General features: G+C 46.1%; 1 protein-coding gene across 1 annotated transcript in view; it reads left to right on the top strand.

Moving 5' to 3' along the window:
- Positions 1-2,323: 2,323 nt before the first annotated feature.
- The window catches only part of USP46 (ubiquitin specific peptidase 46), a 56,869-nt gene continuing 34,950 nt past the window's right edge, over positions 2,324-24,242 (top strand). Inside the window, exon 1 of the mRNA XM_054582158.1 lies at positions 2,324-2,458. Coding sequence (XP_054438133.1) covers positions 2,423-2,458 — 36 coding nt within the window. The 5' untranslated portion in view covers positions 2,324-2,422. The remainder of the gene's footprint in view (positions 2,459-24,242) is intronic.

Here is a 24,242-nt window from a genome sequence, read left to right as displayed (position 1 = left end):
CCCTTGCAGAGTAAAGCTGAAGTTAATGATTATTCTTCAATTGGTGCCTTTTCCAATTTACACCTGTGAATACCAACCTGGTAGTAGTGTGAAAATATTTAATTATGCATAAGCCTGACAAGATCTGCTGCTGGGTTCAATTGATTTGTAGTGTATGTAATTCACTGACTGAGTTTCAGTCTGGATGTTTGTCTACAATGAACACTCCAGTTTCAGTCTATACACTGTTAAAAGGCATGCAAAAGATTCTTTTAACCTGCTGATAATAGCACTCAGTAATCAGATGATGTTCAATTTTCATTATGTCAGTGGCGTTTCAGTCCTGTGCCCTTTGTAATCCACAGTGCCAGTGCTGGCAGAAACACTGAACTCTATTATAGTATAAAATTTCCATATCATTCAAGGCTTTGGATTAATGCCTTCATAGTGGAATGTCTACAAAATTGAGTCCGGGGGCCTGAGTTTAGCCTTGAAATTGCTCTTGAACTTGTTTTGTGGCCTTTCTCAAGTCTTTACACCTTCCTAGGCCTGTTACCCAACTGGCCATAGTTCAGGTACTTTGCTGGGTTTTTTTTTCTCCTCTTTCAAGGTGCTCAGCCAGGTTAGCACACCAACTTCATTGATAACATTTGGGTAACATGATTGAGGAGGGGTATTTGATACTCTAAGCTTTATTTTACTGATCTGCAAAAGGTGATGAGAATAGCTCCGGACGGTTGTGGTCGTTGAAGGTGATAAAAGAGGATCATGCCTGGCAATGGTAAGAAATCTAAGTTAGGGATCACCAGGGTAAGGACCTGTTCACCAGGTGTAGGCAGGATGACTAAACATAAGCAGGAATCTACCTACTCCTTAAATCCACTGAAATATACAGAGCCAGTAAGACCCCACGAAACTTTGGTCAGCAGTTACCTTTTATTCCACCCACGTCCTTGGGATATTAGCATCAACGGTTCTCAAATCTTAGTGTAGAACACTAAACAGATAATGGAGAATAGGAAGTGTGGTATTTTCCCTTGGTTAGATAAAAGCGACCTTCAGTTACATTAGATTCTCTTCTAATTCAATCCCATTAGATATATTGGTTTAAGAATTACCACGCGTTTCATTTGTACAACTTTTCCTGTTGAAAGCATCGAATTGCTACCTCGTATGCAGAACTGTTTCACACACTAGTTAATGGGCTCCTCCGCTTCGCATGAATACATCTGCTAAGCGGTGTAGATTTGCTCTTTGAGCCAGAGCCACGACCTTTCATGCCCGAAATGTGTCTAAGCTAGTACAGCATCCATCACAAAACCTGAAGAGACTGGGTGCCCCAGAGAGAGAGAGAGAGGGTTTTAAGATGAGTTGAAGTTTGGTTCTTTCTGGATTAATTGCTTCTCAGATCCACCCCTTGCCCAGAACCGAGACTTGTCCTTTGTACCTGCTAATGTCACAAACTGCCTGAGCGCGTCGCTCTGGCCTCCACCCAGACCCAGATTCCTCTCCCCGAACGGCGCCCTTTAGCAGGCAGCCGGCCCGCTGCTGGCCAGGGCTTTCTGACACTCCCATGTCCTGACCCCATTTACTTCTTGGGTGCCCGCCGGTGCCGTCTGGCTGCAACCCCGGGGAGAAAATGAAAGTTGGCCTTAGTCACCCCTACCCCTCTTCGTTCTCTACTCGCCAAAATATAACGATCCAGGGCCGTTGGGAGACCGGAGGCAGGCAAGAAAAAGTGAAGACAGAAAACGGCCGCGTTTCCTGGCCGGCCCTCTCCGCGGCGTCCGTGCCCGGGGCCCAGGCGCCCACCCCCGCAGCCGGCTATCTGCCGAAGGCGCGGCCCATCCATCGGGCGCTGCCCAACGCCCGGCGCTGTCCCTGGTTCTCCGGCGGCGCCAAGGGCCCCGAGGAGGCCGCCCCCGTCGCATCTGGGTCGACCCGGGGGATCCGCGCTGTGCGGTTGCCGCAGCCGTGCGGGCGAGGGCCCGGGCCCCGCATTTCAGCCCAAATATAGTGAAGCAGGAAATATAAAGGAAAAGAAAAAGGTTGAGCGCGCTGGCCTGGGGCGCGGACGGAGGGAGGAGGAGCCGCAGAGCCGGAGCCGCGGCCAGGCGCACGGCGGGGGGCGCGGGGCGCGGGCAGCACGCGGCGCGCTCGGGCCGCCCTTCCTCTCCGCGCCGCCGGCCGCGGCCCAGGCTCCGGGCTCCGCCAATCCCCGCCCTCCGCTCTCCCTCCCGCTCTCCCCGCCTTCCCCGCCCTCCCCGCCTCCGCCTCCTCCCTCCCGGCCTCCAATCTCCCAGCCAAACTGAAAGCCGGACCCCAGGCCGCCTCCCGCCGCCGCCCCGCCGCCGCCCGGCCTCCCTGCGAGCGCTCCACCATGGACAGTCCTGTTTTCACCTTATAAAGATGGCGGTGCGGGATCGCTGCAACCTTTAGACTAATGACTGTCCGAAATATCGCCTCCATCTGTAATATGGTGAGTGGCCGCCGCGGCCGCCTCGGGGGTCGCGCCCGAGGCGCGGCGAGGCAAAGAAAGGGAAACCCGAGCCGCACAGTCGCCCGGCAGCAGGGTGGGGGTGGGGACGAGGGGCGGTGGGGTCTGCGCGGCGCAGCTAGAAGTTCCCGGCCGCAGGCTGGCCGGCCGGCCGCAGCCCCGGTGTCCCTCGGGGAGGGGCCCCGAGCCCTCCGCCCCGCTCTCTGCGCTGGGACCTGGGAGCCCGCCCGCCAGTCCCCGGCCGCGCCGCGTGCCTCCGCCCTCGGGTTGCAGTGCAAGCGTCTTGGGGAGGCCGAACCCGGACGTCCCGGGGGAGGGGGGTTAAGGGACAAGCTGGGGATGGGGGGCACCCATACTGTCCTTGCGGTGGAAGAAGCCCTGCCGGTCTCCCTGACCGCCCTCCTCTCATTTTGAGTTCACTCCTTAAATTGTACGTAAAATTCACTTTGCAAAGGCAATCGGTGTATCTGGAGATATTTGAAATGTCATAAAGCTGTAAAAAAGTGAAAAATTGTACTGAGAGAAGCAAACTTCACCTGATTTGAGGAAGCACAGTAATTTTAGATGCCTCAGTTTCCCCATCTGCAAAAGGGGGACAAGGTTATACGCTATAGCATTTGAAGGCCCGAGGGTGGTGGGGCTGGCTGTGGGAGTGGAAGGGCTTTCCCGGGTGATCCTGCCTGATGGACCGTAGACCCAGTGGAGGCTGGTGGGCGTGGACACAGCAAGGGGACAGGACTGGCCTGTGACGGGGACTGGTTCCATGGTGTGGTGGTGACTTTAGCTTGGGTTTCTCCCATTGCTCTTCCTCGCTTTGCAGTTTCTGCAGGAGCAGTTTCTAGCCCTTGGGTCCTCAGGGCACCCCCGCTTGTCAGAGCCTTGGCATGCACAGCCTGCCCCCTGGAGTAAGACACTGCCCTCCTGTGTAGGGTGCAAGAGGGTGTGATTTGCCTGCGTCCCCCAGCGTCCTCTCTCCCACTCCCCATCAAAACTCCCCTCTCACTAGCTGGAACACGTGCTCCTTAATGCCAGTTTGGGGAAAATCTCCCTTGTAGCTGATAGTACTGGCCCCCAAAGGGAATCTGAGGAGGCCTGATGAAGAAGCCTGGACGTAAGGTGAGCTGGCTGCCCTTCCCCCGTCACACAGCCTTTTAAATCGTCTGTCCCACATTTCGTTGAAAGAGTAACACATGGCAGAGGAGCGTTAAGGAGCCATGTGTTAGCTCAGGTGGAATTGAGACCCACGGGTGCTGGCTTCAGTGTTCAGCACAGTTGAACATGGTCACAAATGCGGGGGCTTCCCAGAGTGATAGCTGCCAAGGTCCTGGCACAGTACCATGTAGAGGTAGCGGGTGGCTCCTGGAGCCTATCAGTTTCCTCTCTTTTCCTTCCTTCCCCACGCAGAGATGGGTCTCCTCCTTCCTGTCAAGTGGCATTACTGTTGCTGGGTGCAGTGAAAAGACGATGCCTTTCTGCTCAGTGTCTGTCTCCTTAAGATCAGCTCCTGAGGGGAACTTTGAAACCAGAGCAGCTTGAATACTCTTCTTTCATGCCTGCTGGGGTGGCCTCAGGCTTATAGGTAGGTCAGTGAGGTACAGCCCCAGCCTTTGGTGGTATTCCTGTCCTCCTTGTGTGCGGTGACACCTCTCTGTACTAAAGCAGGCAGGAAATTTGAGAGCTAGTGTGTCCCAAGAGGAAGCCAGCCTCCAGCTGTTTTGTTTTGTTTTGTTGCCCCCCTGCCACCCCCCCTCCCCCAGGCATCTGGGGCTTCTTGGCACGCCAGGCCAGCATGGCGCTACCTGTGTCCAGCCAGGGAGGTGAGCGGAAGGGAAGACTTCATAGGAGCAGGCAGCAGGCTAGTGCTGTATCTGGGAAGTTGGCAACCTCATGTGGAATCTTTAAAAAGGTACCAAATTTAGGATCATCACCCAGGCGAGGTGAGAAACCAATACTCTGTAAGTAGAGAGTTTTATGTTCCTATTTGGACACTGTTTTGAGCAAGTAATGGAGAGTTTGGGCTCCTAAATATGACTTCCTGTGTTCAAGTCCTGGGCCTGACACATACTAGCTTTTTGTCTTTGAACAGATTGTGCTTTGTCATTCCTTATCTATAAAAATGGGATGATAATGATCCCTACCTCCTAAGACTGTTGTGTTAAGTGAGCAGGAGGCCTAGTGCGTAGCAGGTACTCAGTAGCAGGTACTCAGTGAGCCTTAGCTGTTATCGGTGTCATCTCACGTCACCTTCAGTTGTTTAAAGGATAGTGGGGATTACACCTTCTCGGACTGGAGGCAGCAGCCACTAATATATATAAGTCACCTGTTCATTTACATAAACCCAGCCCACAGGCAGTAGGCAGAGGCTGGGATGGGAATCCTTAACCCCGCCCCTTATCAGAGGCCGCTCAGGTCACCCTGTGCCTCCCAGTCTCACTTCCCACACAAGAAGGTTTGGTGATGAGGAGACTGCTCTTAGGAGACGTAAATTATCATTGGACTTCTCCTTAGATTCTTCACACGATGATGAGCTGTTTCCAGGTAGGTCATCTGAGGGTCTCTCCTCACTGTTTAGCTTCTCTGTGGGCCTCCTATGGATCCTTCCCTGTCCTAACTCCAGTTGGTCTTATGTGGCTTGAGTAGTTGTCATAAGAGCAAGTGTTGATTGCTTTTTTTTAAAGCAAGTCATTTGGCATATTTTAAACATGTGGATGGATGTGTGTCCCGAAAGGGTATTAAATGACATCATCCTTCTAGGTAGAACTTGAACAAACCAAGACCTAGTGTTGAAAAGTGGATTTGTTTTGTCCACCAGACAAAAAAGGACCTAGCAGGGCAGAAATAGAACTTGTGGCAAATCCTTCAATTGATTGAGAAATAAACACTTTTTTCCTCCCCTCAAACTTCTTGTGCCAATTTTAGATCTAGGGGACTTGGAAAATATTTACATTCCTCCGCTGGTCCCATTCCCCGCTGAAGTTTTATTGTCTATTGAAAATTTAATGCTAGTTCCCATTTGTTTTAATTTTATATCGTGTGAATTCCTGCCATAGTGATTGTTGATCAGCTTGCTTCGGGCTTGTCAGCTTAGCCACATAGCGTGTTTGTCTGGGTCCCAGATACTAAAGCTTGTTTGGCTGGTGTGTTGTAATTTTTAAAATGCACTTAGCTGCCACCAAGAATGAGGAAATGTCCCGTGTTGATAATCCTCTGATTTTTGTCCAGACCAATGGATTTAACTTCCTTTGTATTTTTATGGCCATACAAATGGAAGGTTTTTGTTTTTGGTAAGTTTCTGTTTGAAGAGCTTGAGGAATTTTCTAAAGGGGAAGGATTTGTTAGGAGAAACCAAATGTGCCCTCTAGAAATGTGACTAGGACTGATGCAAATTGGTCTAAGCCATCTAATTTTAATTTTACTTGTTAACAGTTCTGTGAGATGTACCATAGAGGAAGTGCCATGTGTCAGGTAGGTTACATTTTTGTTTCCATAAGTGGACATTTGTTGAGGATCTGCTGTGTCAAGTTGGCACATGCTTTATACAGGTGCTAAATAAATGAATGAGGTAAATCCCTATTTCCAAGGAGCTCAGCAGTTTCTTGTCTTGTGGGCATAACTTTGATAAAGATGAAAGTTTCAGTATAGTATGATATTCGCACAGATAAAAGTTGAACAAGCCTGGCTGGGTAGTTCAGCTGGGTGGAGCATCGTCCTGATAGGCCAAGGTTGCAGGTTCCATGCCCATTCAGGGCACATACAAGAATCAACCAGTGAATGCATAAATAAGCGGAAGAACAAATTGATATTTTTCTTTCCCCCCTTCTCTCTAAAATAAAAAAAAAGAAATTTTTTTTAAATAGTTAAGGGAAAAAAAGATTGAACAAAATCTCAGAAACAATACAGTGGAAAGACTAATGAACACAACAGGATGTTTCTTTAATACATTTGCATTTGATCAAAGTTTGACTATTTTTTACATGAGAACATGATTATAGTCAGTGTAACTTAGAACTGAAATCTGTACTATGGGGTGTCTCTCCCGTTAAGCATGAGTTTAATGGTGCCTTTGAAAAAGTTGTATTTCTTGGAAACTGAGTTTTTCTCAACTTATAAAAGTATTTTTGTTGTTGTCAATAGCTTCTTAGTGAGTAGTATTTCTTTAGAGTCTCCATAAAAATCTACAGCTCTTAATTAGTAACTACTTGTATACCTAACTACCTTGTTGAATCAGTGTTGAGCTTACCGGATACTAGCATTTTAGCATCCATCAAACAATCTCAGGACATTATTGGACACCCTCGTGAGTGCCAGATTTCAATTCTTTTAAAGAAATGAACTCACCTTGATGCAAAGGGAAAGTAAAATTAGTGAAAATATGAAACAGAGCTAGAGGATTTTTACAAAGATCATTTTATCTTGATAAGTCAACTACCTGAGCACGTTTTTTGAGAATTGTTGGAAAAAGTTTCTTAAAATATTAAAAAATACATAAATACATAATTTGGCAGAAGGGGTAACTTGGCTCTTCCTCTGTTACTCATGCTTCCCACTCTCAGAGATAACAGGAGACTAAGTTTAGTTTAATGTATCAGCTGGGAGTTGTTCCAGATATGTGTGAGGTCTACTCTGATAGTGGCCAGTTTTTAGAAATTGATGGGTGGGGTGGGTTAATGTTTAAAGAAAAATTCTGTTCTGGCCTCTGGGGTTTAATGTAGGTGATTGTGTACGGTCAGGTCCTAACAATCAAGTCTACATATTTTTGGTTTTTTCTTGGAATCCTAGGGTGAAAACAAAATTGAATGTCAATATTTAGTTGGAATTAAAGATTGTCATACCATTTACTGGATATCATCTTAATGTGTTCCAGTGCATCCATACAATAAAACCCTTTTATTTTTTACTAATATGTAATTTTGGTATGTTGGGGTTGTAATTGAGAGTAATTTTCAATTTTGATTATCTTAGCAATTAAGAGGAAATTTTCTCATTCATATGATTTCCCACCCCCTGCCCCCTCCCCGGCCTGGTCTGTCTAATTAGTTTGAATGAGTTGAAGTTTTCAATGGTGTTTAATTCTGTGTTATCATCAGAAAGGTATCTCTTGGTAGTTTTATCTCTGGCCTACCCATGAGCCAGCCCAAAGCAAACCTACGGAACGAGCTTTGAAAGGTGGTGTCTTTTAGTCTTGTTAACACTTCTGGCCTAAATATTCTGGTCTAAATATTTTAACGCAACTTTGTATATAACTCTTCAGTTGTGGTGAAACCAGATGCTCGTCTAAGGGTTTGAAGGGCCTTGCTGATCTGTTAACAGAAGGGGTCACCCAAAAGTGAACCAGCAAAGACCTCCTTGAGGCAGATAAATTCTGTATTAATAAATAAGCTCAGCACTAAACATTTTGGAATGTTTCTGTTCTGGGATTGCTGCTTAGAATTTTGGGGATGTCCTAAGTCCTCTGCATGGAATGTTGTAATTCTGAGGCTGATTTTTTTGCCATGGATGGAGGGTGTATGTGGGAAACCCTGTTGGTTCCTAAAGCTTCACATTCCATTACAGGTCCAACCTTCCTGCTCATCAAGTTCTGATGTCACCTTTAGAATCTGCAGATGCTTTACAGAAGCTCAGACTTGGGTGGTGGTAAATTTCACACATACAGGAAAATAAGGAGAGTAATAGCAGGAATACCCATGTACCCACTTCCATGTGAAGAAATAAAACAAATACAATACAAAATATTACAAATACAAGTACAAAGTATTACAAATACAAGCTAGCCTTTCTCTATCTCTTTCTCCTTCCACTTCCCCTTCTCCTTCCCTTCAGACAGTGACTACTATTCTGAATTTGATATTTATCATATGTTTTTATACTTTACTAGATAAATTTGTATTCACAAACCATATATAGTATTGTTTTCTCATGGTTTAAATATGTTCTGTAATATTGAACGACTTCTCAGTTTGCTTTTGTGTGAATCATGATTTTAAGGTTTATCCATTAAGATACATGTAAGTCTAGGCTGTTTTAACTTCTGTATAATATCCCATTTCATAAATATGCTGCGATATATTTCTTCTTTTTACTGTTGATCAGTACATGAGTTTACCATTTTTTCATGTGTACCATTTTAGAGCGATGAACAGTTTTGAACTTGTCTCCATGGGCATGTGTTGAAGTTTCTCTATATGGTCTCTACCCAAAGGGGAATTGCTGGGTCAGGGGAAATGGGCATCTCCAACCCTAACATATGGCCAGATTGCTCTCCAAAGCAATTGTGCCTATTTGCATACCATCCAGCAGCGTTTGGGAATTCCAGTTGCTCCTCGGGCTTTCAGACACCTGATGTTGTTAGACTTGAGGTTATGCTAGTCTGATGGGTGTGAAATGATATCTTCATGGCTTAGAATTTGCACTTTTCTGTTTACTAGTGAGGCTGAGCATCTTTTTTATGTGTTTCTTGTGCTGGGTTGTTTTTAATCGAGACTTTGGAGCAGGTTTCCAGGGTTTGTAAGTCAGGATTACAGTGGTGATTTTGTGTGAAAATAGGGAAAAGGGCAATGAGAGGGAAAAGCAGGGAGACCAAAACCAACCAACCAACCAAACAAAAAGCAGTCAAAAAAGATAGGGATGGAACAGAAGATACAGGCTGAGGGAATGATAAGAAGATGAAACAAGTGAATCTTTGTAGCAAGAAAGACTATAGACTGGAAGAAATCTTGAGTACCGAAAGTACATTCTGGCTGGATACATTCCTGTGCTGGCTAGGCCTCTCTGGACTTGTGGAGTTTTCCTGTTTACCTAGTGGCTTTTTGAAGTCTTTTTAGAAAGACAATGTGAAATTATGTTCTTCTCCCTACAACATATTGCTGTGTCCTTCAGGTTAGGTACACTGCAGGAAACCAGCTTTTAGCAGGATCTGCTTAAAGGCACTTGTGGAATTACTGTCCAAACATTTAGAAAACATTCTCTGCACTTTATTTTGATTTTCAGAGTATGACATGTGTCATCTTATTGAACACGGACATGTATAGTTTTAAAAATATGACTAACAGTAGCTTAAAAAAAAAATCTTATACTTTCACTAAAGTTCTTTAGTATCCCAAAGAATAGTGCCCACACACACATTTCCTTGTTAAAAATTGTGACTCTGGGTTTCTACCCTCAGAGTTTCGATTAGGTGGGCCTAAGGCGGGGCCCTGGAATCTGCTTTCTAAAATAAGTATTCCCTTCTTCTCCCCATTCCTCATTCTGTTACAAGTGAGCTGACACCCACATTTTCAGAAATACTGCTTTTCTTAGGTAATAACCTTGGCCTCCTAAAAAAAATATTGCTTATAGAAATTATCTGCCATGTGAAAGTTGTTAAAAAAATTATGTGAAAGTTTTAAGATAGTAATTTAACTTCAAGAGCTACAGATCATTGCTCTTCTGTAGGTGTATTTCTTGGCATTACATAGCCAGGTTTGTATTACTTTGTGCTCCTAGAGCAGGGGTTCCCAGCCCTGGCTGTATGTCACATCCCATGAGAAGCTTTTAAAAGAATTTTTTTTTAAAATTCCAAAATATTAACACCCAAAAGAGTATGGAAAAAAGAATGTATTTTAACATATTTATACCCAAATACCCACCCTTTAGATTTTACATACATTAAAATTTAGTCAAATTTAGTTAAGATACTTTTTAGACAGAAAATCTTTTTAAAAAATCTCTCATTACTTCTTTATTTTCTCCCTCCCAGAACTAGTCATTTTTCTGAAGTTGGTGTGGTGTTTACAATGCCTGTCTTTATTCAACATTTGTGTGTAAAAGTATGTAGCCTTTTGCAGGTTTTTTACTCAACAATTATATTTGAGATTATGTTGACATGTCAGAGTTCTGGTTTATTCATCCTAACTGCTCGATAACAGTATTCTTTGACTTAACGATGGTTTACTTATTTATTACCTTATTTAGGGATAATTGGATACTGTCCGTAACATACTCTCTGGAAACAGTGCCACAGTGAATGTTTCTGTTTCTGTCTCCTTTGTACATGGGCCATCATTTCTCCAGGATATAGTTCTGGAAGCACAAGTGCTGTGTTTAGGATCTGCCCATCTGCAGCTCTATTAGGTATTGTCAAATTGCTCCCCAAAGTGGTTGCACCATTTGGGGCTCTTTTGATATGAAGCTTCTAGGACCTCAGTCCCAGAGTTTCTGACTGGATATAGGTAGAAGTTGCTCGGGGGTGGATTTTAGGCATGTGCATTTTTTTTTTTCTTAATTGCCGCAGCTTATTCTGATGAGCAGCTAAGGGTGAGAAACGACTGTGAGAAACGACTGCGTTAGACTGGCTGCTCCACCCGGGCAGGAGCTGTGTTGATCTCATTCACTGTCGATTTCCCAGCATTCAGCACGGTGCCTGGCACAGTGTGGTGGATGCTCAGTAAACAATTCTTGGATAAGTGAATGAAGAGGTGCAGCTTGTAGAATGGAAGAATTGCCCCGCAGCAAAGCCATGCTCCTAAAATCTTATTGTCACGGGGGTGACCAGGGGATCTTATTAAAATGCAGATTCTGATTCAGTAGGTCTGCAGTAAGATTTTGCATTTCTAGCAATCTCCCTGGTGACCAGATGCACCTGAGTTTGGGGAGCACATTTACAGCAGCACATCCCTAGGATAAAAAGGAAAACAATTCCTTTTCTTCCACTGGGCCCTAGAGAGGAGGAGTTTGGGATTTGGAATTTCAGAGCTTGATAAATCTCAAGTCAGTTTCCTCATCCCAAGGCAAAAAGGAAGAGGATGAAATACCTTCCTCACAGCCTTTCTGGGAGCATCAAAGGAGATCCTGTCTTACTGAAGCCTTTTGTGAGCTGAGATGCCCTCATGCATGTTACTTTTCACAATTATTCTCATTCTTTCTATGAATTAATATTTTCCTTCAGTTTGCTGAGAGCACAGAGTTATTGGTGTTGCTGGATCCGGTGGAATTCTGCCTTCATTTTGACCTGCTGTCCACATTTAGTGGGCATTTGGGGAGGAGTGGGGCGGGGGGAAGTCTCTGGGCAAGAGCAGGGGGCAGCATTCACCAGATGGTACGGTTCTGACCTGCTGCTGGCGTAGCGGGGGTCCCTTCTCCCTGTTTCTGTGGTATGGGGAGGAGCAGGGCTAGAGAGAGTCCCCCCTCCCGCCACCCAGTCAGCTCTGCACTGGAGCAGGTCACACAGCTCAGTAGGGAGCCGCTCTGATTTATTCCCCAAGTCAGACACTTAAAGTGAGGGAGGGAAGCTCAAATTAAGGACTGGGTACTAACTGATCTGCTGTAGGTGTGATCAGAGCTCTTCAGGGCCAACTGGGGTCCACCCCAGGTTGAGCCGCCACAGGACACTGCCTCTTCAATGCAGGGCTTCATTCAGGGTGCCTTGGTAGCTGGGGTCCCGTCTCATCCATCTGAGAGAGGCGGTGTGGTGTGGACAGGGAAGGGTGCGTAAAAATAAATAAAAATAAAGTGGCATTCAGAACTGGTGAGTATTGTATGCTGGGTTGGGTGGGGTGGCGGGGGGGACCTTTTATTCCCAAGCATCTCTCTCCCTGAAGAAAAACCACCAATGTGGATCCAGTTCCTTTGACCAGCGATTCTCAAGTGTCATTTTGCTGTTCTTCCTGGTTTTCATGATATCTGTGAACCACTTGAACTTATTTCTTTAGTAATTTTCCTGACCTCTGTTCACTTTTTATTAATTTGGCTTCCTTCTGTGCTAAGACATCGGTGAGGTGGTGGATTTGACAAGCTGGTTATATGTTTTTCAAATACATATCAAAAACATAATTATTTAAAAACGTTCACTCTTGTGCTACCTGCGATGATTCACCTCCCTCCAGACTCAAGGTCTGGAGTTGAGGAGGCATTGGCTCAGATAAGAGGCTCTTTATGGTGGTTCAAAGAACTGGCTAGTGGGGGAACGCTGTTAACCTGCTTTGCCGGACACGGGCTGGTGAGCTTCCTTGGGGGGGCAGGTTGGCATGTGGAGGCGATCCGGTGGTCGGTTGTCAGAGCTGCTGTTACTTACCCTCTCAGAAACGCTGCTTCTCATCCGTAATGTCTGGGGGGGGCGGGAGAGCCTTCCTCCCTGGGGCATTGCGGGGCTGAGCGGAATGGTTTTTGTCTAATGCTTAGCTCAGTACCCGGCCATTGCAACACTGTTTTATTCTAGGACTTCTCTTTTTCCCACCAGCAAGAGAGTCCACATGGTGTAGTGGGAAAGGACTTCATCCCGAGTTCCAGTTCTGACCTTGACACTTGGTGGCTTTCGGGACTTTGGGCAGGTGACTCAGGCCTCTCAGGGCCTGTGAGACATTAAGAACCATTCCTGCTGGTGAGCAGTGCTGAGATGAGCAAGCATGTTATGATCGGGCTTCCAATCCAAGACCAGACCCGGGAGGGAAAGTGCCCAGAGCGGACAAAAGGAGGAAGAAGCTGTGATTTCCGACTGGGATGTTGGAAGATGCAGCGCTGGTGGTGGGTGGCAAAGCTTTCGTATTCATCAGTCAGGATACGGTGGTTTTCCTTTCCCTAATGATGAGCGCCCATCCCGTTGTAAAAGATTTTTAGTCATCTAATAAGCATATAACACACACTTTTGTTTTATTTGATTTCTACAGTTAGGTATTCCTGAGAAATACACCAAGTAGCTAAGCTCAGTTTCTTTTTATTTTTTATTTTTCAATTACAGTTTACATTCAGTATTATTTTCTATTAGTTTCAGGTGTGTAGCGTCGTGGTTAGACAGTCATGTGCTTTACAGAGTGGTCCCCTTACTATTTCCAGTGTCCACCTGACGCCATACAGTTATCACAATATAATGGACTCTGTTCCCTGTGCTGTACTTTACATCCCTGTGACTGTTTTGTAACTACCAATTTGTACTTCTTAATCCCTTCACCTTTTACTCTCAGTTCCCCAACGCCCCGTCCCTCTGGCAACTATCAGTCTGTTCTCTGTCTGGGAGTCTGTTCCAGTTTGTTTGTTTATGTTGTTTTTTAGGTTCCACATATAAGTGAAAACCTATGGTATTTGTCTTTCTCTGACTGACTTATTTTACTTAGCATAATACCCCCTAGGCCCATCCATGCTGTTCCAAATGTTTCTTTTATTTTTTATTTTTTAATTTTTTTATTGTTCAAATACATTTGTCTCCATTTTCCCGCCACTGCTTTACCCTCCCCCCCACCCCGCCACCTCCCACCCTTAATCCTTCCCCACTTTGGCTTTTGTCCATGGGCTTTTTTTTTTTTTAATAAAAATTTCAAGTGTTTGAAAGGTCATATGGATTCACATGGTAGAAATTTAAAATTGTACAAAAGCGTATATGTTGAAAATATGCCCACCATCCAATTCCTCTCTTCTATCAGTCAACATCTGTAGTGTCCTCAGCTTCCATTCAGAGGTGTCTTCTGCATATACAAGCATATTTGTTTATATTTCTCTTCTAGTTTTTGAAAACACAAATAATACTTAGAGCGTCCCCTGATCTGTCTGGATCTGCCCCTTGGTTTTGTGTCTCGGAGGTGGGTCCTTGCCAGCATGTGAAGAGCTTCTCATTCTTTTTTTATGGCTGCAGAGTATTCAGTTGCTTTAATGTATTGAATTCACTTAACCGGCCCCCAGCTAATGGCACAATGGTCATTTTCCAGTCCTTGGTTTTTATAAACAAGGCTGCAGGGAACATCTTTGTCCGTATGTCATTTCACGTCTGTGGGAGCATGTCTGTTGGCCGACTCCCTAGAGATGGATTTCCACTGGTAACTTTGGTGGGTTTTGCCAAATTGCCCCGACTCTTGTTGCCCATGGCCTTGCCAGAACAGTGTGCTATCCAAAAACCTTTTGCTCTTTGCCAGTCAGGGGGAAAATGGTGTCTTAGTGTATTTTTAGTTTGCATTTCTCTTCCTAAGAGTGAGTGTGAGCAGCTATTCACACGTGTAAGAAAAGAAGCTCAATTTCATTTAACTACTTTGCTGTTGGCAATTATTTTCAAAGTCTGTAGGGAAGGACCCGTTTTATTTTTATTTTCAATCTGTTGTAGACTGATATTTTTTGTAAACTACAATAAAAAAGCATTATGAGCAAAGTGGAATAAAAGCCCCAAAGATACATAAAACACAAACCCCGATTTTTTTATTACTAAACTTGGCAGATACAAAATTACTCATTCATTATACATGTTTTCAGTTTCTGAACTTAGCTCACGGCGGAGTGTTAACCCTGAGCGCTGTTGCTCTGAAGGACGAGCCCCACCGCATTTCGCCCATCGCCGCCTTGTCTAGGGGTGGGAGCAGAAAGCACAGCATTTTTTATTCTGCCCTCACTGCATGGCAGGACGCGTTCGTTACATTAAAGTAAACGATCTCTGATGGTGACTGTGCCAATGCAGAGGGCAGGGTGCCACAGACGCACACTCAGGCCGTTCTCCCACACGGCACGACAGCAATGCTGGCGTCCTCGGTTTTCACTGATGAAGACCTTGAACTCGAGTCAGAGAGAAGTGGATTCACATGGTAGAAATTTAAAATTGTACAAAAGCGTATATGTTGAAAATATGCCCACCATCCAATTCCTATCTCTCGTATCAGTCAACATCTGTAGTGTCGGGGGAATGCTCGAAATCACCCTCTTAGTCAACTTTGCAGAGTAGGCCTCTGCCAGGAACCCGTGCCCTGCATGCTGTGTTTCCGAGAAGTGATGGGAAGGGTACTTCTGGGAAAGGTAGGAGCTTAAGGGACCCATAGTCAAGGAGGCGTCATGGCGGCTTTGCAGAACAGTGGGTTGGGAACGAGGTTCTTGCTTGTAGCTCACACAGTGACCAGCCGTGCATATTTTCACCTACTCCACCTTCAGCTGGAAGACACACACAGGCCCTGTGTTGTTTGTCCTGCGTTTGAGTTGAAATTTTATCTTTGCTCGAGAGCTTTGTTGTGTTGCCTGTAGGCACGTGGAGAATTGTTTTACAAGCCAGAGTCTAGCTGCTCTGTGCCGTCCCGTCCTTGATGACGTGGGATCACTGTGTGCCCCAGGGTCACTTTTCTTCATTAGCAGCAGATGTTTTTGCTTCTGTGTTATGATCATTAAATGAAGGCATGTTGAGGTCTTTTTCAGAGTTATTTCTCCTCACCTAATGTCGTATCAGGCATGGAAACGACAAGCTATCAGGGTGCAGAATGAAAATGCTCCTTCGAGTGCCTTCTCGTGGATGGCTGGCTCCCCGGGACTGAATGAGAAAAGAAGCAGGGGGCGCGTGAGCACTGTGGGAGCAGGAAATGGATTGTAGTACAACGGGGTTAGTATCGTGGCCCCCAGCTGACCTCTGCTTCGTCCTGACACTGGACCTTGGCAAGTTACTCACCCCGTATTAACTGTCTTTCCCTCACCTGTGAAACAGGCACAGTGAGTCCCTGCTAGCGGCTTATCTGGAGGGAGAGTTTTGCTCAGTGTTGTGCAGCGGGACCGGGTGACTTGCGTGCGGTCTAAGCGGGATGGGAACCCCGGGCTGCTCCAAGCGTGGTGCTCCTGGCGGTTGGCTAACGCGTGCCAGCCAGCAACCCAGGAGGATGTGTTCAGAAACAGTCCTGGCTTTCTGCCCAGCCCCTACATCTGCAGCTAAGGAATTACTAAAAATATGAATGAAAAGATCATCTTCCCTGGCTTGTGGTCAGGAGCTCAGACTCTGGAAGAGAATGGCCAGGGTTTGAGACCTGGCTCAGCCTCTACAGACTGAGGGAGCTTTGGCACGTTCCCTCCATTTCTTCATGAGTAGAATGGGGATAATAAGTGTAATCAGCCTTGGGTTAGTGGGCAAGGTTAACTGAATCTATAGATGGTGAAGGTCTCTTGAACAAGTAGCCCATACTACTTACCCTTCCCCTGTTTCTCAAGTTTGTTCCATTGGCAAATTTATTAACTGCCTTTTATTTGCCAGATGTGCCACTCGGTCCTGGCAAATGATCAGATGGAACCCCTGGCCTCATCAAGCTTTTGGTCTGGTGTAGGGGTCGGGAAGCTTTTTGGCTAGATTGTAAATATTTTAGGCTTCGAAGGCCATATCATCTCTGTTGTGACTACTTACTTCTACTCTTGTACTGTAGAAGTAGCTACAATAAGTACATGAATGATGGCAGTTGTATTTGAATAAATCTTACTGTACAAAGACAGTTGGCGGGCCACCATTTTGCCCATGGACTGTCATTTGCCAACCTGTGGTCCAGTGGGAAGACAGATGTTAAATAGTCACAAGTAAGTATGTTGTTATACATTACAGGAAGTGTTGTGATGCTACCTATAGGATCCTGTGAGAGGGAAGGGTCAAGGAAGGAAGCTTTGAAGAAGTGACATAGAAGCCAAATGATGATGAGGCGGGAGCCAGAGCAGCAGAGGAGGGAGCGGGGTGCTCTGAGGGGCCTGAGACCCGGTCATGCTGGTTCTGAGCCCAGAGGCTCAGAAGTGCAGTCAGCATGTCTGTCTTTTACAGGCACATCAGGTATTTTACAGGTTTCTTTGGATGAAAACATAATGGTGATTTTTTTCCTTGCTATACAGTTTATTCCAATTGTCTCCTGCCCCTGCTCCCCAATAACCCCAACACTGAGAGATGAGCTGTACTACTACATTTACACGTTTTGTTCGGCATACTTCAGATGGGCTCTTTTTCTCTTGGTTCCATTGTTTTTGTTGTTACCATCACCTGTATGCAGCTTCCGAAACTAGGACGGTCAGGTTTCACGTCATTGCGTTATTAGGTGTAAAATGGCTCACCATTTAGGACCCATTTCTACTCATCGATGCTGCTGTCTCTTTCTGCTTTTTTAAACTTCATGTCATTTTCTTTCTTCTCTCAGGCTAGACAGACATCCGCAGTTCTTGAAACCAGTGTGAAAAAAATTTGTTTTCCCTTTGACAAGTCGTGTTTCTCCTATTTACGTTTCCTTTCAACAGGTTGCAGTATCCTGAGATTTCACAGAAAAGGACACGTGTATGTCTCATTCTAGAATGTTTTGAGGGGTGCCGCAGAAGGAGGGGTTCGCCTGTACAGTAGTGAGCCCCTCAGCTTCTTCAGTTCTTCAGGCCCTGTGGTTCTCTGGTTCCCAGAGGCTTCTGCTCCCTGAGAGGTAGGGTGCTGTGGTGGTTGGGAGCACGCGCTCTGGAGGCAGACGGCCCCAGTTCAAACCCACTCCCCCTGCCCACTCGCTACGCGAATTTGGATGAAGGTGTTTGCTCTCTCTGTCTCTTTTCTTATCTTTAAAATGGGGAAAAAATGGCTCCCACCTCATAGAGTTATTCTAAGCACTCACATGAGTAAAATACACATCAAGTCCGAGAGCAGAGACTGCACACAGTAAATGCTATTTATTGATTGTGTAGTAGTAGTGTTATTATTACTGATCACATCTGGAAAGCCTGTATCTCTCGTGCCTCCTTAGCCATCCTGAGTCCTGGCTCGGGGCCCCGGCTCATCCTGAGTGCACGGCCGGCATCAGTCCGCTTCTGCTTTACCTCCTCTGTGAGGCAGGAGGAATGCCCTTATGTCACCAGAAGCCTGGGAATACTATCTATCCCTTTGAAAACTAGTCTTTTAGGTACTTTTGTACTTTGAAAACATAATTGATAAGTAAATATCTTTTGGAACATATCTCTGAAAATGTGGCTTTAGCAACAATATTCGCCTCTCCTATCGTATCTTTTAATTAATGACATTCTTTGTGTGCTTAGAAATCCTTACGTGTTATTTTTGTCCTTTCTTGTGCTTCTACTTTGTACACACTTAAAAGGGAGGCTGCCTGTCTCAGGATAGGGGAAATGGGCTGCCTGGGAGGGATCTTGGGTAATTAGGCTTCTCTGAGCCTTGGTGTGTTCCCATGTGAAGTGGTCTTGGTGGTCTCCAAGGACCCTTCTTGGGCTCTGTGTTTGTTTTGTGCTCCCTGTAGGATGGCAGTGTTGTCCTTGGTTCTTCCCGGCCTCACGATGCCATTGTTCTGATCATGCCCTCCCCCTGGGCTGGGATCTGTCTCCTTTTTTTGCCCCCATGGAAGACATTTGAACGTGTTTTTCTCATAAGTTGCTTTTAAAATTACTTTAAAAAGAAGTGCCTTTCTAGACCCATCTCATGCATTTGTGATTCATCCTTCCTGAGCTGTTGTTGTTGTTTGTTTTGTGCTTTTGTAGCACCCCTTGGCAGTCACAGAATTGCTTTCAGAAGTGCTTTGAAGAGCCAACATTACCGTCTTCTTGTTGGAACTTGTCCCAGCCTCGATTCTATTTTTAATAAACTGCGGTGCATTGTTTTTCAAAAGGTTACCAGATTGTTTTACTGATGGAAATAAGAACTCCATATTTCCTATACCTCCAGACCCAGTGATTTACTGCTGTAGATAAGTTTTTTTTGTTCAGCCTCTGGTCATATAACAGCTAATTTCAGTGCCTCCCATTTGCCTTTTGTGTCACGGTGCTGGGTGCGAGCAGTGGAAGTGCAGGCTCTTGGGTTTATATGGTGTCTTACAGTTTGTGTAGTGCTGGTGCCATTCCCTGTTTTGCCTGATTCTCTCTGCCGCCCTGAGCAGTAGGTAGGCAGGCTGGATATCAACAACCCCGCCTGCCTCTCAGCCAGGAAACCGAGGACAAGAGAGGAAGTAACTGAAATCAAAGGCAGTTCATACTGGGAAGAAAGAAAACTGGCCAGACCAGCTCTGAGGTGTGTGTTGTGGGCCTTAGATAACTGGTCTACAGGATATTAGTTTGCTAACTTTATTAAAATTTTCCTGACAATAATCTGTGCTCATAGTAAAAAATGCAAGCAGGTGAGAAAACAGAAAGGCCCTTGGTGATCTCCTCGTCTTTTAGCCCCACTCCCAGACAGGCACCTGGTCTTCCGTTGTTCGCCTTGTGTCCCTCAGATGAAGAGCGGTGTCGGTCCCCCCAAGCAGGGCTCAGTGCCTGTAGATGGAATGGATGACGTTCCCAGGATTGTCCTGTACACGTTGTTACCTGCTAACACGTTTTTACTTATCACTGGCTCTTGGACAGATTTTCATAGCAGTACCTATAAAGCAACTTTACTTTTTAAAAATAGCTACATGATATTATGTCCTATGGATTCCTGTAATTATTTAACCAGTTCAAGATATTTCTGACTTCTCTTCTATTGCAAGCTTTGCTGCAAGGACCATCTGTGGCATTGACTGCGGGTGGTTCCCTCAGTCTCCATTTTCCAATTCCAGTTTTAGCTGGCGGTGGCTGCTCAGGTGAAGACCGCCCCTAGCTGCGGGGAGCGAGGTGTGACTAGGTTCGGTTCCAGCCAGTGACATCGTCAGCAGAAGTGCTAGGTACAGGCAAGGAGCCTCCTTGAAAGGGGAGGAGAGCATCTCCCGCAGAGGCCAATAGCCGGCGGGAGCTGGGGTGGCCATCTGGGTTCCAGAGATAGAAGCCGAGTCTCGAGGATGACGGAGCAACAGGATAAAAAGAGCCCGAGTCCCCAGCCCTGCAGGGCCGCCAGATCAGGCCTGCGCCACTTCCTCTTGAACATTTGCCTAAAAGAGAGTAATACATTTCCATCTTGTTTCAGCCATGCTTATATTATTTGGATCTGTTACAATCTCTTCATCTTTTTCAACCTGTGTGAGTGTGTAGGTAGAATACATCGCTTCTAGTGGCACTGCAGGGATGAAGGGTGGACTCATTTAAAATAGTGACTGGCCCCGGCCGGTGTGGCACAGTGCATCGGGTTGATGTTTCTTTCTCACATGGATGCTTCTCTCTCTCTCTCTCTCTCTCTCTCTGTCTCTCTCTCTCTTAATCCTTCCCTCCCGCCCCCTTCCTGTCTCTCCAAAAGCAATGGAAAAATGTCTTCAGGTGTGGATTAAACAGTAGAAATAACATAAAATAAAATTCTGACTGGTACTGCTGAATTGGCCTTTAAGCAGTTGTCATCGTCCTCCTCTCAGAAACATTCCCCGCCAAGCCTGCATCCTTTTATCATGCAGAGATTTACATTCAACATATTGAATCCCCAAATCTGTTAAAGATGCACAGAAATTCATGTTTCCAATGGGAAATGCTAGCATGTGAAGCGGGCGTCTGGCTCCAGCTGCTGGTATCAGTGACATCCTGTGCCCAGGGGAAGCAGCAGTCCCTAGAGTGTGTTTACCAAAGGGAGGGGAGAGTGGGGGAGGGGGGAGGGTACCGTCAGGCAGTAGGTGGGAACGGTCGGCCGGGAGAGCTCACTCAGAAGCTACTGTCAGCCCAAGTCAACCCTGCGCAGCCAGCCAGTATTGTGAACCTACTGTGTGCTAGCCACTGAGAACGCAGTATTGAACAGGTCAGACACAGCCTTTGTGCCCTTGAGGTATACCGTATTTTGCTGTGTATAATGCACACCCACATTTTCTGTGCATTACACACGAAATTATTATACCCATGGCATGTAATCATTGTATACCCATGTAAAATGTGCATCCTTATTTTTCCCTCAAAATTTTGGGCAAGGAAAGTGTGCGTTCTACACAGCAAAATATGGTAATTTAACGGCTGGGATGAATGCTAATGATTATGTAAATATCAATTGGAATAAATACTGTAAGGGAGGCATACAGGATGCTGTGAGTGGGGAATACAGGATGTGTATGTGGGGGGGGGTATATTAATTTCCTGTTGCTGCTGTAAAAAATTACCACAAACTTTGTAGCTTAAAATAACACAGCTCAGTTTTCTCAGTGCCCTGGAGGTCAGCAGGGTTGCACACCTCCCCAAGGCTCTAGGAGAGAATGTGTTCCCTTGTCTTTTCCAGTTTCCAGAGGCTGCCCGCATTCCTTGGCTCTCCGCCCCTTCCTCCATCCTCGGGGCCAGCACCGCAGCGCTGTCAAATCAGATCTCTCTGAGCTCTTCTGTCCTCGCTGCTCCTCACCGACGTTGCTGCTCTTGCCTCCCTCTCCTGAGGACTCTTGTGGTTACACTGGGCCCGTCTCCCAGACAATCCAGATAGTCTTTCCATCTCAGGATCCTCACATTAGTCGTACCTGCCGAGTCCCTTTTGGCGTGGAAGGTAGCATAGTCAGAGTTTCCTGGGACTAGGGGTGGGCATTTTTGGTGGGGGCCCTGATTCTGTTTGTCACGGGGACTGCCGGAATTCAGGAGTGGTCAGTCAGGAATTCCCCGAGATGGACTCCCCATGATAGGTACAGGCAGGTGAGGGAGCAGGGGAGAGCCTTCAGGTGATGGGTGGGAGGGAACACAAGGTATCTGAGGAACAGAATAGGGGCCATTGTGACAGGCCAAGGGTACGAGCTGTGACTGGCAAGTGAGAGAAGTTGGAGGCAGCGGTGAAAGTCACCGGAGGACTTTAAGGAAGATTTGTATTTAAAAAGAGCACTTCTGCTGCTGCATAGATAGCGTGGTTAGAGGTGAGTAAAGTGGATGCTGGAGGCTACTTAGGAAGCTATTGTAATTCAGATGAAGAGGCTGGTGGCGTAGCCTCAGTGATTAAAAAGAAGGGAATGGATTTGAGAGATTTAAGGAGAATGAATCAATAAGACGGTGTGATGGATGGAGGCAGGGTGCAGAGGGGAATGTCGGGCACAACCCTGAGGTTTCTTGCCCGGAAGAGGTGGCATTGTCATTTACTAAATGGGGAAACACCAGGAAAAGATTCAATTTGGGGAGGGGGGAGGGAAAAGTGCAAACTCTGGTTTGGGGTAGATTGATTTTGACTCACTGCCTGTGAGACAAACAAGTGTAAATGTCAGTATCCACCCAGGGTGAGTGAGCTTAGAAGTGAGGTTTCAGGGATGGAGAGAAAGGGCTGGAAATGGTTGGCACGTAGCTGCTGATTGAAGCCGTGGGAATGGTTTTCTGGACCCCAGGAAGAGGCCTGTGGAGAGGGGGGAGCTTTCTCCTCAGCCCTGGAGAACCCAGCTGCTAAAGGTGCCCCCTGGTGTTGGCAGTGTCTGGTGCTCATCAGGGGCGGACCTAGGGTAGAATCCAGAAGGGGCTGTTTTGAGGGCAGATGTGGAGGTGAGGAAGGAGAGACAAGTCTTAGAGAATAGCACAGAAAACGTCACATCCGTAGCCTTAGTTTTCTACTGCCTTAAACAATACAAATTTATTGCCTTCCAGTTCTGTAGGTCAAAAATCTCAATGGGTCCCCCTGAGCTAAAGTGAAGGCAGTACAGGGCTGTGTTCTTCCTGTTTTCTTGCCTTTTAAGCTTCTAGAGCAGGGGCATCCAACCTTTTGGTGTCTCTGGGCCACGCTGGAAGAAGAGGAGTTATCTTGGGCCACACATTAATACACTGTGACATGTAATCACAAAAAGATCTCAAAATGTTTTAAGTAAATCTACAAGTTCACATTGGGCCACATGCATAGCCATCCTGGGATGCGTGTGGCCTGAGGGTCACGGATTTGGACACCCCTGCAAGTCTGCCTGGGTTCCTTGGCTCCTGGCTCCCTTCCTCCATCTTCAAAATAAGCAGAGGCAGAGTTGAGCCCTTCACACCCTGCTCTATTGTTCTGCCTCTGCCCCCCACTTTTAAGAATGCTTGGCATTGGTAATCGAGGACAATTCCCCTATTTTACCGTCAGCTGCTTAGCAAATGAAGTCCACCTATAGCCTAAATTTCCCTTTGCCTTGTAGGGTAATGTATGTGCAAGTTCTGAGCATTAGGGCACGGCCGTCTTTGGGAGACCATTATTCTGCCTGTACCCGTGTATGTAAAAGTATGACGAGAATAGGATATTGAGTCCCGCCTACCTACCGCCGAGCTTCAACAACACAATTTTATTCTCGCTTCACCATTGGGTCATTTGAAACAAATCTTAGAAATCATCTGATGCCTTTGTAAATGTTTCAGAACTATCGTTGTTTGAAGAAGCCCAGTTGTGAAGAAGAGGTGAGAAAGGGTGGGAACTGGGGGAGATGTAAGGGAGAGTGTATGTTATTTTTAATCGGAGAGGCACTTCAGCACTTGAAATTCTGATGGGAAGGATTTACTAGAGAGGAGAGGTTGGTCTTAGACAAAAGAGAGACCTGTATCATTAACAGGGGAAGCACATAGGTTTGAAGGTTTGGGAGCGTGAAATGAAGGGAGTTCTTCTCTGCTTGTTTTTAAAAAAAATTTTTTTTTTCCTATTGGGAAACCAGTGAGAAGGGCAGAGGGAACGCTGACATTTTGAGGAGCTTTGGGGAATGTTGGAAAGAGTCATTGTGGAGCGGAGAATGGGAGCACTAGAGAAACGTCGTTGGAACACGGGACATGCTGAGGGCCACTTGAATGTGGTGAATTCTAGTGAATTCAGTGAGCTTGGTTGTGTGACTTTTCCCCCTGGCATTGCACATCTGGCTGGGTTTGTATTTAGAAACGGTAGATAATTTGGTTCTTACTATTTTTTGTTTGTTTTTTGGAATTTTTTTTTTTTTTTGGCAAGGTTGTATGACTAAGCACAGGTGGTAAGAGATGTGTGTAAGAGCAATTGAAGTCATGATCCATAGCCCCTCAGCTGAGTAAGAAAGCGGAGGAGCAAGAGGTGTTGCGATGTACGTAGCCGTGGTGGGAGGGCTTTAGGACGGCAGCAGGTGGAGCTGAGCCTGAGTGGGTTTTAGGGGTCACCAGATCCAGGGTGTCTTTGGGAGTGGGCAGCCGAAGTGGAACAAAAGATGGTTGGGAAAGGGGACATCAAGCTGCAGAGACAGCAGGTGTGAGAAGGCTCCTCCACGTGGTGCTGAAACGACCCAGGACGCTGGCAGGAGGC

This window comes from Pteronotus mesoamericanus, unplaced genomic scaffold (assembly GCF_021234165.1).
Source record: "Pteronotus mesoamericanus isolate MK-2021 breed Mesoamerican mustached bat unplaced genomic scaffold, CSHL_Meso_final contig_68, whole genome shotgun sequence".
Taxonomy (NCBI): Eukaryota; Metazoa; Chordata; class Mammalia; order Chiroptera; family Mormoopidae; genus Pteronotus; species Pteronotus mesoamericanus.
This window is presented reverse-complemented; position numbering and strand designations above follow the sequence as displayed.